General features: G+C 35.2%; 1 protein-coding gene across 3 annotated transcripts in view; it reads right to left on the reverse strand.

Moving 5' to 3' along the window:
- The window catches only part of LOC102808196 (transmembrane protein 131-like), a 65,301-nt gene that overhangs the window by 17,916 nt on the left and 31,863 nt on the right, over positions 1-15,522 (reverse strand). For 2 of the 3 annotated variants that reach the window (XM_085497971.1, XM_006822218.3), the window contains exons 11-27: positions 15,089-15,300; positions 11,726-11,879; positions 10,848-11,015; positions 10,244-10,348; positions 10,002-10,124; positions 9,597-9,788; positions 9,221-9,379; positions 8,956-9,031; positions 8,666-8,783; positions 8,289-8,424; positions 7,833-7,948; positions 7,171-7,234; positions 6,847-7,019; positions 6,232-6,371; positions 4,984-5,179; positions 2,835-3,191; positions 1,752-2,427 (exon numbers count right to left, since the gene is read on the reverse strand). In XM_085497971.1, coding sequence (XP_085354097.1) covers positions 1,752-2,427; positions 2,835-3,191; positions 4,984-5,179; positions 6,232-6,371; positions 6,847-7,019; positions 7,171-7,234; positions 7,833-7,948; positions 8,289-8,424; positions 8,666-8,783; positions 8,956-9,031; positions 9,221-9,379; positions 9,597-9,788; positions 10,002-10,124; positions 10,244-10,348; positions 10,848-11,015; positions 11,726-11,879; positions 15,089-15,300 — 3,165 coding nt within the window. The remainder of the gene's footprint in view (positions 1-1,751; positions 2,428-2,834; positions 3,192-4,983; positions 5,180-6,231; positions 6,372-6,846; positions 7,020-7,170; positions 7,235-7,832; positions 7,949-8,288; positions 8,425-8,665; positions 8,784-8,955; positions 9,032-9,220; positions 9,380-9,596; positions 9,789-10,001; positions 10,125-10,243; positions 10,349-10,847; positions 11,016-11,725; positions 11,880-15,088; positions 15,301-15,522) is intronic. The other variant, XM_085497970.1, reaches the window with a different exon arrangement.

Raw genomic sequence — 15,522 nt, forward strand, 5'->3', positions numbered from 1 at the left:
CTTGTAGTTTTCAAGAAGAAGTCGAAAAAGTAAAACATTGACACGGACGACGGACAATCACTCATATGATAAGCTCTGCTCGACAAAGTCGACAGCGGAGCTAAAAATGCATGTGCATATGTCCCATATAATGTGTGATGTATGAGTGAAGTTTGAACTTAATCGGTCCATGCATGTTCGAGATACAGGTGATCACGGACGGACGCACGCACGGACGCACACAGGGCAAAACATAAGTCCCCGCTTTCGGACTACGTCCGAACGGGACTAATAAAATGTTAGGGGTACGAAAACGAAATTATATCGTGAATTTGAAGTTTTATGATTTTGGAGAGGACCAGTGGGTATTAACAGGTCATCAAAACAACACACCTATGTAACCTACTATGAGTAAAGTCAGTACCAAGTTTTAACAAGCAGCCTATCGGCTGAGATAGCTCCGCTGTTAGAAATGCACATTTCAATTAAAGAACTGAAGACATCATCAGAAAATGAACAATATGTATAGTATCAAAGCAATCGGACTTACAGTTTTTAACAAGAAGTCGAAAATATCACTTTTTACCAAAAATGACCAAAATATTCACGAAAATTAGAGAATTGAAGATATCATCACGAAATGAACAAATCTGAGAAAGGTCTACATGTAGTATCTATATATGTAATATCAAAGCAATTGAACTTTTGGTTTTTAACAAGAAGTCGAAAATATCACTTTTTACCAAATATGACAAAAATATTCACCAAAATTATAGAATCCAAGATATCATCACGAAGTGAACAAATCTGAGAAAGGTCTACATGTAGTATCTAAATATGTAATATCAAAGCAATTGAACTATTGGTTTTTAACAAGAAGTTGAAAATATCACTTTTTACCAAAAATGACAAAAATATTCACCAAAATTAGAGAATTAAAGATATCATTACAAAATGAACAAATCTGAGAGAGGTCCACATGTAGTACCTATATATGTAATATCAAAGCAATTGCACTTTTTAACAAGAAGTCGAAAATATCACTTTTTACCAAAAATGACAAAAATATTCACCAAAATTAGAGAATTAAAGATATCATTACAAAATGAACAAATCTGAGAGAGGTCCACATGTAGTACCTATATATGTAATATCAAAGCAATTGCACTTGGGGTTTTTAACAAGAAGTCGAAAATATCACTTTTCACCAAAAATGACAAAAATATTCACCAAAATTAGAGAATTGAAGATATCAACATGAAATGAACAAACCTAAGAGAGGTCTACCCAAGGTACATATACACCAAGTATCAAAGCATTCAGGCTTGTAGTTTTCAAGAAGAAGTCGAAAAAGTAAAACATTGACACGGACGACGACGACGGACAATCACTCATATGATAAGCTCCGCTCGACAAATTCGACAGCGGAGCTAATAAAATCAGCCAAGACATGCCTGAGAAAAACAGGTCACCAGCAAGTAAAAGGTCCAAACGAAAAACAAATCAACGTGCATATGTAGTTTATTATGACTTGTCATTGTATCAACTAGTAAATGCAGATAGTTTTCACAAAAAAAAAAAAATTCCTTTCCTAGTGAACAAGCATTGTATAGAACAAAGAAATTGGTAAATGTGAACATTTTGGAACAAAGAACAATTACTCTCCAATGAACGCTGAACGAAAAACTGCCTGCTGACAAAAGTAAGCATCATACTTGGAATCACACGCACAAAACGAAGATTAGTATAATGATATACGAGATTTTACTTACTTGTTTAGTGAGTTTTTCAATTGGGTCTAATTCAGGATTAGAATATTCTGTTGTCGTGGAGGAAGAATCATCTTGATCAAAATTACTAATCTCTTCTTTCCTTGTCACAAGTCTTTCTTTTAACTGTCTCTCTTTCTCTTCTCTCTTTGATGTTGCTTTAGATTTGCGTGGTTTATTTTTCATCTTCTTAAGTGTGTTAATATCCAAATCGCTATGGTTGTGTTGTGGTTGGGATTGCTCAGTTGCCTTCTCAACATTGTTGCTGCACGACGCAAGGTTTTCAACCAAGTTGTGTTTCTGCAGTTCATACTCTTTATCTAAAAGCTTTGTGTCGTTGATAGAATTTTGTTCTAGTTCAGGCTCTATATAGTGCCGTCTCTTGTTGTTCTTTGGTTGGTTTTGTTTCTTAGCAACTGGAGGGGAGCTCCTGGCGGACACATGTACAGGAGATCCCCTGGTTGCTAGATTTTCTAGATGGGTAATTTTATTATTATTGGAATTCCATGTATTCTGTTTTACTCTTTCTCTCTCTGGGGGCAGTTTTTTCTCATTGAGTTGATGGGTTTCGTTTGGTGGTGGTTTTGTATTATTTGCCATGATTGTGTGGTTATTCTGTGGCGGTGATGGTGTCCTCTGTATAAAGCCAAGTGTACTCCCAAGTCCTGTTATTATACTACTAAAAAAGAAAAATAGTTAAAACTGTAAGTATAACACCAAAATGCAGTGATGAAATAATAATTTCCTAAACTATGTGATTTCACGGTTGTTTAAGGAGTAAATCATTTAGGCTTAAGACAAAATGTTGGCATCACACACACACGCAACATATCAACATAATAATGTACTGTTGTTCTCAATGGCAGCAGTAGTACTGTAAAGTCTTGTTCACCACACAAACCACAGAATTTTAAACCATGTGAACATCTGCCAAAATTAAACCCAGTGAATAGGTTTTCTTCTGTATCACCACACAAAAAGTAAACCAAGAGTTACATTGTTGACTATGAGAGCAAAACAAAAATTACCCTCTCTCTATATATAATAAAATTTGCCAACCAAAAAATTCAAAATTTCTTTTCTTACCTGTGTTTTGGATCAGGAGAACTGGGTTTATTAGTTCCAATACTTCGAAGGTCAAATCTTTTGCTTTTATCAATTCCTGGATCTGTGGGGAGTTTCTTTTTTAAAGAGGATGGTTCTATGAACCTTAACGCCTCCAAATAGGACACCATAATTACACCCATAAATAACGTTATCATCAAACAGATAGTGGCAGCGTAAAGTAAATGTTCCCATGGTGGTCTTGGTAACGCTGTTGAACACATCGGTAGTAGATGTGGTGGTACTGTTGCTATTAACATGAACTCCATATTAGGGCCTTTTTCAGTGATAAATTTCAGGTGACGAGTGATTCGCGACAGGGTAAAATCTGGTGTGAAACTGTCAGTGAGAGAAAAAGAACGAGAGTGAGTGACAAATGTGGACAGGTTCAATTTTTGAAATATAATGGATGCCCACATTCTGTTTCAATGACATATTTGAATTGCTACAATTGTATTCAATGAGGGAGTCATTGTGATTTGCTTCATAAAGCAGAAACCTACTACACATACGAGTTACGCCCTCCATTAATTAGGATTTATTGGCATCAAAGGGCACACATTCAGTCACATGCTTTGGCAACATTAGATAAACAAAGTTTTAAATAAATACATAGCATGATAAACAAGTCATTGTCAATGACACGTCATCGTTCCGTTCATATTTGAGTGACATATACATTCAAAGCAGATCATGACCAAAATACACCTGCATATGTACAACACATTGTGCTAAATCTGAACAAAATCCATCCATGCATGACTGAGATCCGGTTCTGGAATTGTGAAAATACGTGATTTTGATGCATTTTCGGCCTTAAAATGGCCATCATTCCACTATTGTTAAGCAGATCATGAAACAAATGCACATATCTATTTGTGACATGATGTACCATGTGTGTGTGAAGTTTGAACTTGATCAATCCAGACATGTCTTGGATACGGATCCAGACCTGAATTCTTTAACAAAATGGCCGCCAGTCGGCCATTTCGAACTTGATCCGGGAAAAAAAAAATGACGTGCATCAAGGTCCTATTATGTTTAATGTATGTACCAAATTTGAACAAAATCCATCCATGCATAACTGAGATACGGGTCCAGAATGGTGAAAATGTGCGATTTCAATGCATTTTCGGCCTTAAAGTGGCCCCCATTTGGCTATCGTTAATGAGATCATGAAACAAATGCACATACATATTTATGACATGATGTACCTTGTGTGTGTGAAGTTTGAACTTGATCAATCCAGACATGTCTTGGATACGGATCCAGAACTGAATTCTTTAAAACAAAATGGCCACCAGTCGGCCATTTCGAACTTGATCCGAAAAAAAAAAATGACGTGCATCAAGGTCCTATTATGTTTAATGTATGTACCAAATTTGAATGAAATCCGTCCATGCATAACTGAGATCCGGGTCCGGAATGGTGAAAATGTGCAATTTCAATGCATCTTTGGCCTTAAAATGGCCGCTATTCGGCTATCGTTAATCAGATCATGAAAAAAATGCATGTGCATATGTCCCATATAATGTGTGATGTATGAGTGAAGTTTGAACTTAATCGGTCCATGCATGTTCGAGATACAGGTGATCACGGACGAACGGACGCACGGACGGACGCACACAGGGCAAAACATAAGTCCCCGTTTTCGGACTGCGTCCGAATGGGGACTAACAACTAAAGTGCAATACATAGTCTGGGACAAACTGTTCTATTAATTGTAATATATTTTTCAGAAATTCAAACTGTCAGTCTATCACCAACCAAAAGAATTGCTATGTTTGCTTTTGTACACAATCCACTGAAATTGACAAAGATAAGTCAAACAAATAAACAAATAAACAAATAAGTCTTATCCTTTTTACCATCAAACTTTCTCGCCCAAATTTTTATACACTTTTTTTTTTTTTATATTCTTCAATATTTTCCAGGAAATAAACCCTAATTTTGATTAAAATTTGATTAAATTTTCAGTTTTTACTATTTTGTCCCAATTTTCACAAGGAAAGTGCAAACTATAAAGAGGTCTATTTTATGATGAAAACTGGTGATGAAATAGTTATCCTAATGATTAAAGCAAATACAATAGTTTTAGATTGATAAATAACGTAATAATAATTTTACTTACGCTATGTCAACTTTATACGTCTGATTTGGTTTTAATATATACGGCTTACAGTTCAAAACTTTGAAGCCATAGCCTTCACATTCGTACCCGTTCACTTCAAACGTCCGGATATGAATCGGTAGCTGGCCCACATTTTTTGTTGTAAATGTTCTTTTGACAGTAAAATTGGGAGGTGATCTAGCTTTTGATGATGATCCTGTGAAGAAAATAATATCCTGTCAGAGTCTAAAACAGCAAAGGCTAATTATAGAAAAGATCTCACACCAGGCGAGTGCGGTTTTGGCTTTGAATACCTGAACATTAGTTAAGCTTACTTCACAAATCAGCAAGAAGGACAATAAGACATCTTCATATTAGTTAAACTGGTGAGCCTATCAAATTAGCAGCCCATAACTATAGTACCAGATTATCAAGTGTTTTTAGATATACATCAAGCACTTTACTAATAATAATAAACAGTGATTAACATATGGTCTGTATATGTTAATTCTTAAAACTGAGAGTACACAATGACACTTTCACATAAGACTCAAATCCTTCAGTTAGAAGCCTACTCAAAAATCCAAATACCCAGAATTTATTCATTTTGCAATAAATTGTAATCCCGGACAGTATTAAGACATTGACTTTAAATAAAATTGGGGTCACAATCCTATTATTTCAGAAAATGTTGTTTGTATTGTTTTGAATAGTGGCCATTTTGGCAGTATTATAACGTTCTTACCATAGGTTTCTATGGCAGAGATATTATGCAATATCTTTAATTGTAGGCTGGTGACATAGGCTGAAAAATTTATATATTGTTAATGGTACGGTCCTTTTTGTTGACCTGAATTATTTAAAAAATCAAGATTTAAAAAGTGTCAAAAAGCAGTTTTTTCTTTAACATTGTGTTCTATTGAATTGTTCAAACATAGTGCTTTTTTGAAAATATTAAGACAAGTTTTTTAAAATACGGTACTATAACACACAAAGGAATGTTATTTCATGGTGCTATGGAGCAATAGCTCCATGATTTCACATAATAAACCAAAGATTTGTGACCAACTTTTTCAAAAATGAGTATGCTTCTACCTTAACAAAGTGATGCACAGAAAAGCGCAAAATTAGTCAGTTACCAAGTCCCATTCCACAATCCCAACTCACCCAGTCAGCATACAACCCCTGCTGGGTTTGGACATCAACGACTGAAAGCAGATGTGGTATTGGAGAGGTGATGAAGGTGTACCAATGAAAAAGGTCACTTACTGTCACAATCTGCAAGATGACTGGCCTTCAATTCAAACAGCAGGGTACTATTGGCTCCTGGTTTTTTATTACTGACACGAAACTCTCCTCTAGCACCCTGGCCTTCCACCAGTAAAAAATCTATTATTGTTAAGTTGTTTCTGTTATGAAAAGGAGAACACATTTGGATAAGCAGCAAGTCCAACAATGAAAACTACATTCGGTACCTTAATAGACTCCTATATCCAGACTGCTATATCCAGACTCCCTCAAGCTATTTAATCATTTTTTTCTATATAGAAGCAAATTATTATAGTGAATTTTGGTTATTTGTTCAACTAGAAAGATGTCAATTGCTTTATCCTTTTCAGTGCTATGTCAACTTGACTTGGTCTCCATCCATAGAATGCCTCTTACCAACTGTATTTAACCAACCAATTTTGCCTAATGTTAAAATTTGCTGTGACAGCGCCCTCTGTGGCAAATAAGCTTTTCCCACATGAGGGCGCTGTTACAACAATTCAGGTATTTTTGTAGAAAAACAAATTTTCGAATTTGACTGACTAGTATTGAGCAATATTAGATCCACACAGTTCTTTGAACAGAAACAGCAATTGAAAATGGGGATTAACATACCTTATTAAAATCAAGGATGTTCTGAGTGTTTCATCTACTGGTGCAAAGCCAAGGATGACTGTGATGTTACTTCTTGGTTTCAGAATTAATGACACTGTACTTGTATTTGGCTTGACACCATAGGTGGTCTCTATAAACGTACTGTGCTTTATAACTGTACCACATGATGATTTCTAACACAAGATAAAATAACAGTTCGGTTTTAGACTGTAACAGAAAACACATGACGGTATCTGATTGTTAGTTTTCTCTCTCTCTCTCCAGGACAGGATCCAAGTTTGCTGATATTCTGTGGATTAATCTTCATAGATTTAATTGACTTACATTTTTTAAATCTTTCAGGAAAAACACATCAAGATCATCCACTTCAATTCCATCAGGATCAAATCTAGAAGAAATGATAATATGAACTCTCTGACTGAGACAGTTTTCTGTTGAGTCTGACACAGCCAAATAGCAATTAACTGTATTGCTGTATCAACTAGCTGATCAACACAGCAGGTAGAAAACAGCACTGACTTCTCTCCTATTTTTAACACTTCACTGTACACACTACATTATTACCAAGGGTGTGTACATCTACATTCACTATTAGTTTAATTTTTTTTTTAACCAATGGCGTGCTTTAGATAGTAATTTTTGTAAAATTTGTATGTTTTATATACATGTTTTAGCAGTTAGTGTAACCATTTTAATTCCTTCTGAGGAATTTTAAGTGTTTCAATAAACTAAACTAAAAAATTATCTGGCTCATCAAAAAGGAGTCACTATAATCAGGTGAAACACTTCCAGATATAAGTACCGCGTCACAGAACTGGTAGCATAAAAATATAAGTTACACCTACCCTCACAATAATGTAAAACAATATTAAATTAGTTTGTATTCAAGCTAGTCAAGGTGTACCAATTCATGGTTACATAGTGGCTGCTAGGAGAATACTGGGAGAGTTTTACTAGACTTTTTTAAGGTCTATGGTTTTACTTACTTTTCTCTATCAATAAGCAACTCTAACATAGACTGTGGGTTTGGATAGTTTGCTATGGGCAGCAACTGAACCAACAGAGACACATCTGAAGGATTGAAAATTTTTACTTCCTCAATCTGTGGCAAAAAAAAAAACACAAGCACACACCCACATAAGTATTAGTAAATAAGGTACATAGTTTTTGAGGACAAAATTGTTGCTGTGTTGTTGGTGGTGCATAACAAATACAATTCATCATTGTTCTTGCACAAAACGAGAATGTTAATATTCTGTCAGTGTAACATTATTTCAGTGCGAAGGGACAGCATATACCGTAATAAAAATAGCTGCAATACCCGATAATAGTAAAACACTAGCAAGAAAGCAGAATACAGGAAGAACACATTCCGGAAAAACAAGTTCCACACATACTTTCTTTCTCCCAACAACACAATTACCAAACACTGACCGTCTTACCGAATCATTGCCAATCTGAGTTAACGGGAACTGAATCTTTTCTTTTTTAGTCAACGATGGCCACGCTAGCTGTGCTTCTGCTGCTATTGGATAGCTTTTCACCAGGTTTGTATCTAGCCTTAATGTTATATTAGATCTACAACAAAAATCCATAGTTCAATATTATTCTCAATGTGATCTTAAAAGCCAGTACAATTTTTAGTTTGGTTGTGAGATAAACTTGGCTACTTTAACTCAAAAAATCAGCGTACAGCTGTCAAAGGAAATATGTCAAACACACAACGGGTTATGATGTGCTAGTAACGTATGGAGTTATGGAGATGTAGTTCACCAGCTCAATCTCAACTGTAGCTGACTTTCAGTATTACAATACTTACACTGCCCTTCCTGACTGCTGTACTTCATGCCAATGATTACGGAATGTTTGATAAAGATCTATGTCCACCTCTATGATGTCAGGTGGTACTGCCAAACTGTGAAGCCATTGATACCCATCTGTGTAAAAAATATTAGACACAAAACAAGTGAGTAATCATAGTGGAGCTGAATCTAAGTGCAATAAAAGCAGGTTAACAATAGTACTGGATAATATTCTATCTCAGATACACATATTGAATTGCTATTCTGAAGTGAAGTTGATACAAATCATAAAAAACTCTTGAATTACCTGTATTTACTAGTGGCAAGCCCACATAGCAAGCTTCTTTGCAAGTTTGTTTTGCGTCAAAAAATACTCTTCCAACCTGTGGAAGGAAAAACTTCAGTGATTAGATCATTCTGTCAGTGTTTTTACCTTAACATACATAAATTGTTAACAGAAGAAACTGAAAACACTATTTGACACCTGTCAGTTGATTATCTAATATGAATTTTATCTCGGGTTAACTGACTGAATTACTGACATATTAAATGAATGAATGGACATGGAATACCTTATTCCTTTTCAGTGGCTCTAACTCTATTTGCACTTCTGGCTTTTTTCCTGTTCTAAAATAAAATCTATCATCGTGTGTTTCTGGTGCGATACTTTCCAGTGTCATTGGATGCTTAAATGAGCTGAGTAGTGTCAATGGCTGCGATACCACACGGCCCTGCAAAGTGATCAAAAACATTGGGTTAAGATGCATGGTGTTGCAGGATACACAGAGGCTGTATGGTCATTGCGCTGTCAAGATTTTTGCTTACTCACGAAATTCATGTAAATTTGTCACTTGCAAAATCAAACCAGATTACAGTAGTGCGACAGACTCTGTAAAATACCACACATTTCAAAGATGCATCTTACGATCTGAGATGTATTATACTTACAGGAAAAGTCGGCCTGAAGTGAATCTCTTCGGGTCTCGCTTGTAAACAACCATCGGCTGTCTTTACAATGACAGCTACACTCACAACTTCATACGGTGATTTTAACAACACTTCGCTGACAAACTGACCTTCCTCACCAGGACCAATCACTTCAATTCTGAATACTGCATAATGATAAGGAGGCAGCACCAACTGGACAAACAAAAACAAACACGAAAAGGATGAGCAACAATGCATTTTTCAGCAGAATTGAATAAACAAGCATATACTCGTAACATAGGATTGAACTAAGATGTAGTGAACATGGGAAAACTTTGTTAAAAACACAGTGAGGAAAAAGAAAGTGTGTGCATAAACAAAAAGCATCTGAAAATGTGAAATCCAAGATAATGAAGACAAACTTACAGGATCTGTGTCCATTTCAGAGATGTTGTGCTCTTTAGTGAGATATGTACCATTGCCTGGTTCCACACCCAGTAATTCCACCCTGGTACCTTCCATATTACATCCCCATTCATACAGAGGTACCTACAGAAACCAAGTTGATGAAGAATGTTGCAACTAACAACGTAACACACTGTGAAATATCTGAACAGTGGATATCAACAACCTCGACAGCAAACAGACGTGATGAAACAAAATCTTACCTCTACTGGGTTTTCATTTATGATAGTAAAAGTCATACTTCTCACGTCACCTATACCCATAGTACCAAAATTGATATGATCCACTTCTGCGGAATGAACTACAGGCTAAAATGAAATTTGTACATTAGTATATGTCTTGAGGTCTGCATATCTGTGACTTTTAACACATTTCTGCACTGACCCTTTATGAAAGGGCCAAAATTAGAAATTAAATACTTTTAAAGTTGACAGGGGTATAAAATAATCCTTTACTGCTAGCAGCCATTATAAAAGTTAATGAACCATTTTCCACTCACTGTGAGAAACCACTTTATACAATAAATCAAACATAAAAACTGGACAAACAAAGATTAAAGTGGATTCAAAACATTCTGTGGGATTCAGCAAAAGTATTAAGGTGTTTTCACGCTTAATAATGTGTGGTACACATTTGATGACGGTCAAGTTGGATAAGTAAGGGCATCTCAATGCCATAATCTGGTCTAAAAAAACAACATTTTAATGACATTGGATATTTTTATAAATTCACTTTTCACACGAGATCTTACAGTGAATGAAAAAATCATCTATTGAATTTGAATATATCTGGTAATGTTGCACCTACTTTTAATGTTCCATTGTAGCAGTGCACAGGAATTGTGAATAAAGATGCATTTGTATTCAGCTTTAGTTCTGTAGCTACTGTCCTGGATACATCTGTTTTGAAACTAAACTGCAACGACCTATCTGTATCGTGTGGTGCTATAAAAATAGGACCTGTGAAATTTTTAACCTGTTAAGTAACCATAGAATAATTGAGTCAGTTGAAAATGATATCAAATTATATATGAATAATTGGTGGAACACTTGTCTTAACTTCTTTAGTTTTTAACTGAATAAGTTAAATTTTATTCCAGATTAAAGTTATCTTGGAATCCTGGTAGTAGCAGTTGAAATGGCCCATAAGGGGGATGGACGAGTGGCAAATACTTTAATTTCGCTTGGAATTAATTTTCGCTACTTTCGCTGAAGGAACGATTCCGCGAAAATTAAATGCATGTTTATATATACCTTTTTTCCTATACATGTATCTTACATTCAACACGTCAAAAATCAGTGAAAATAAATTACATACACAACATCTAAAAAGTCTTTTCAACGAAAATTAATTTCAGCTAAAATAAATTAAAAAAACAAACAAATAATATTCGATACAGTAAATTCAAGGATGGACTGAAAAGAAATGAGAAAGGTTGTATATTATAAATACACAACAGCAATAATTTCTCATGACTGGTTGGTCTGCGTCGACATTCAGTGCACTCTAAACATGTATTAGAAACAACTAAAAGTGAAAGCTGTGCTCAATAGAAGATACTTTATTCAACAGACATAGCTAGTCTTCAACTGTAACCTAAAAACACATTTGGCTGTATATGCCTTCAAAACCAAATCAAGGAAATGTAGACAGAGACACATGTTGTTTCAGGCAATGATACTTACTGTAAATAGATGCTGCACATGTTTAGGCAAGGTGACGTCATGTACAATCAGGGCAAAATTAAACAGATTGGTTAAAGGCAGTTCTCTGATAACTTCTTCATAAGGTGGTTTCCCCACATAAAAGATGGTGCTACTTTTATTATACCCAAGAGTACTGCAAAGTAAACGAAGAAAGAAATTTAAAATCATAACTAAACTTTGGTTGATGATCTAGACTTATTATGCATTACAAAGTATACTGCGGTACACATATGCTATGCATTATGGGAGAGAACTTTTCATTGTAAATAATGGATTAGCTATTATCCAAAAACTGGCTTAATTGTTTTAAATGTGTTAATAATAGGATTCATATCAATAATATATGCCTTTTATTTTTGAATTTTGAAATATGAGAAAATAATTTCACACTATAAACCAGTGCAAAAATGTAATGAAAGAAAGGTGACATAATCTTTAATTTCACTCAAACCTTCAATAATAAAAAATCAAGACATACACCAGGTTTTACGATTTTAAGGTAGAGATGCAGTTTATTTGTGAATTTCAATCAAAAATAGTTTTTTTCGTTTTTTATATAGATTTTTATCTAAAGAACATTCTGTGAAAATTTGACCAATGAATTCTTATTGGAACACCATTAAAATTGCTGTTTATTTTCTGGTTAAAAATAAAAAACACTCACACGTGGCAATGTTTATGTCCAATTGCCTAATTTGCATGAGTAAGCAAATAACAGGACCTTTGATTGACAATATGCATATCGAGATTGTACGGGTCATAGTTCATTCAATTCACGCGCATGTGCAATTATTCTCGAATCAGTTATCGCTCGCTAGCAAACCAAACATTATATTTCCTCGGCGTTTTTTCCTAATTTTTATTATTACATTATGCGTGGTGTGAAAAGAAAGAGGTAGAAAGAAGATTCAGATGATTTCTATGTCGGAAGAGGCAAAAGCTACACTGAAGGCATCAGCCCGCCGAACGAAAAACAAAATCGACGTGAGCGTCCAAACGTGACTTTCCCTGAAGGCGTGAATCCGAGTTTCTGATTGACTGAGAGATTTTATTTTTAAATAATTGTTCTCAAAAAATAAACTGAGCATGTGAAGAATAATTTAACATTGTTTACAGTGATAACTGCTCATTGTCGAAACGAAGCTTACCCATTCACGCTAGTCACAATAAACATCATACTCTTGAATAGGCGTCAATGACTACGGTAAAACTCTATATTAGGCATCAGGAATGATTGAAATGTCCGAAAATGACGCCAAAATACACCTTAAAAGTCCTATTTTATTTTGTTCTAAATCCCATCCCGAATTTACGGCAGAATCTGGTCCCTCAAATAAGGGATACGTGAGCTTTGATTCTAACCGGATATATTGCACTGGGTCGGGGAGATACAAACTTTCGTGTATCTTTTATCCAATGCTAGGTGCTAGGTGGTGCGAGACAGCTTTGTTTGCAACCGGACGAACTCCGTTTAATTCAATGAAGCAAACAACTGACAATGCTAAAATATATTGCAGAGGTACGCTAAAATTAATTGAAAACAAGCAAATAATTTCAATGAAAAATAAATCACAGAGAGAGGTATCTTGATACATTAACAACTCTTTTGACGCGCTGACCGCTTCTCCGCGTTTGATGTTTTGTTTTCCTTGTCATAATACTTACTGATTGATGATTTTGTTTTGATTTTTGAGTTTTTTAGCCTGCAACTCGGCCACGACCTTTGCTTTTTCCGTGAAAAATGGGGAAGTTTACGTCAATTTGACGGACATTCCATTTTTTTAAACTAACGAGCACACTGTTTAGCACTCCTATTTTTTCATTTGCTGATTTCTATTCAGAAAAATTCGATCGTTCGAAAATGCACCTTAATTTTGCGCTCATGTCATGTCAGATTTCCAACACAAATTATTTAAAACCGGCCGAAATTTTAAAACTTTTACGTTAGGAGCTGGAGCTCTCTCCTTGCAGCGACCGTCGCCGGTAGTACAACAGCATGTTTTGTACTAGTACGTACATCCGTGCGCTGATTGTCTGCGACTGTCTTAGAAAATCCCTGAATAAGGCGTTACCAAAATCGGAAAAAATAAAAAATTGCCTCCTTAAAAAACGAACAGAATTCAAATATTTTTTTTAACAAATATGTTGCAGTGGGAAAATGGGATTGGAAACGCTGAACAAAACTGTGCCTCGCGTTTCGATTCTAGGATTACGCGATTATTCATTATTGTGCGTTCGCTTCCTGGAGTTGGTTCTAAATACTACATAAAAATCATCAAGGATAATTAATTTAATATCCCACTTTGTACTCTTCACGGTAAACCATAGGCTCTGAAATACTCGTAGATTTTTTATTGAAAATACATCGAAGAGAAGCCATGATGTTTTGATCGTGATAAAAAGTCACCTTCCTAGGACCGCCCCCTGTTTAATAATTCATGAGATGACATGTTTACTGGGCATTGACATGTGTTTTTACCGACCCCATCAAAACTCTGGTGTGAATGACGTGTTTCTGATTTATATATTCAAGAGCAGTTGTTCTGGTCCAACAATTGTACATAAAATGTCTATGTCTATACGTTAACTTTCAATTTCAATAGTGTAGAAAGTATGACAAAGTATGACAAAGCAGTAATTCCCGGTTTAACGCGCAAATATGCAAATTAGCCTTTTTCTCGTCTTCTATTTTGGTGAATTCTTGGGTTTTAAATTAAAATAGCTGATAGACGCTTTGGCCATTTGCCTCGAAATTTTCACACATTATTGACAAGGTGTTCCCCCTTCAAAATGCGTCCGGACAGTTTATTACTGCGAGTGGAGCAAAAATAACAAGTCCGCAATTAACATGGATATATAAATTATGCAAAAATAGAAAAGAGTGACCTTTGAGGTCATGCTGTGCGACTTTGAAAGCCGTTAGAGAGATGAGTGGACGCATTTGAATTAGTAGTATACCAAGGTATCCAGTGATGTAATTTTACCCACAAACGGACTTGAAGTTTTTGAGCTAATTTTTTTTAAACCACTTGTGTCCAAAAAAGCATATTTTTGACCTAAAATCAAAAACGCATTCTGGATATTTAAAATAAAGACAAGTTTTACAAAGTTTGTATAATGAGCTTTCAGAAAATATATAACATGCTGGATATATAATACCATCTTCATTGTCTAATTACTCAATTAAAAAGCAAGCCAAATAAACTGCATCTCTACCTTAAGGTACATTCTGCCATCATGAACCAGTCTATACTGCCATCCAGTGTTCATTTATTAATATTCTTTTGTTTTTAATTGATGGATAATCAGCCACACAAGGAAGATAAAAATCGCATCACTTACCCCTGTAAAACATGTACTTGATAAGGAATCTGCATTCTGTAGTTTTTCTCTTTTGTTTTTATGACAATTTTGCCTGACAAACTGCGTGGGTTGACTGCTTTTGAAGGATCATATACTATATCTGCTATTTTAACATGCTTTTCAGATGGCCTTAACTGCTGCGGTTTGAAGTCTATCGAGATTGCTTCGTTACCTTTTAGAAGAAAAACATTCTGCAGAAAAGTAGAGACAGCTGTTGTTGAATGTTGCACACGATGGTTCAAGTATGAAGGATATTTATAATACTGACACAGAGACACCAAGAATAAAAGATCCATGTCATTTTCAGGATTTGAAAAAAGCCTTAGGATTTGAAATTCAGCAAGCACACAACACAGACAGACAAACAAACAATCAGTAATAACTTCCAGTCAGGGTACTAGACAGGACTTTTA

The sequence above is a fragment of the Saccoglossus kowalevskii genome, chromosome 4 (assembly GCF_978046115.1).
Source record: "Saccoglossus kowalevskii chromosome 4, keSacKowa6.1, whole genome shotgun sequence".
In the NCBI taxonomy this organism is placed as follows: domain Eukaryota; kingdom Metazoa; phylum Hemichordata; class Enteropneusta; family Harrimaniidae; genus Saccoglossus; species Saccoglossus kowalevskii.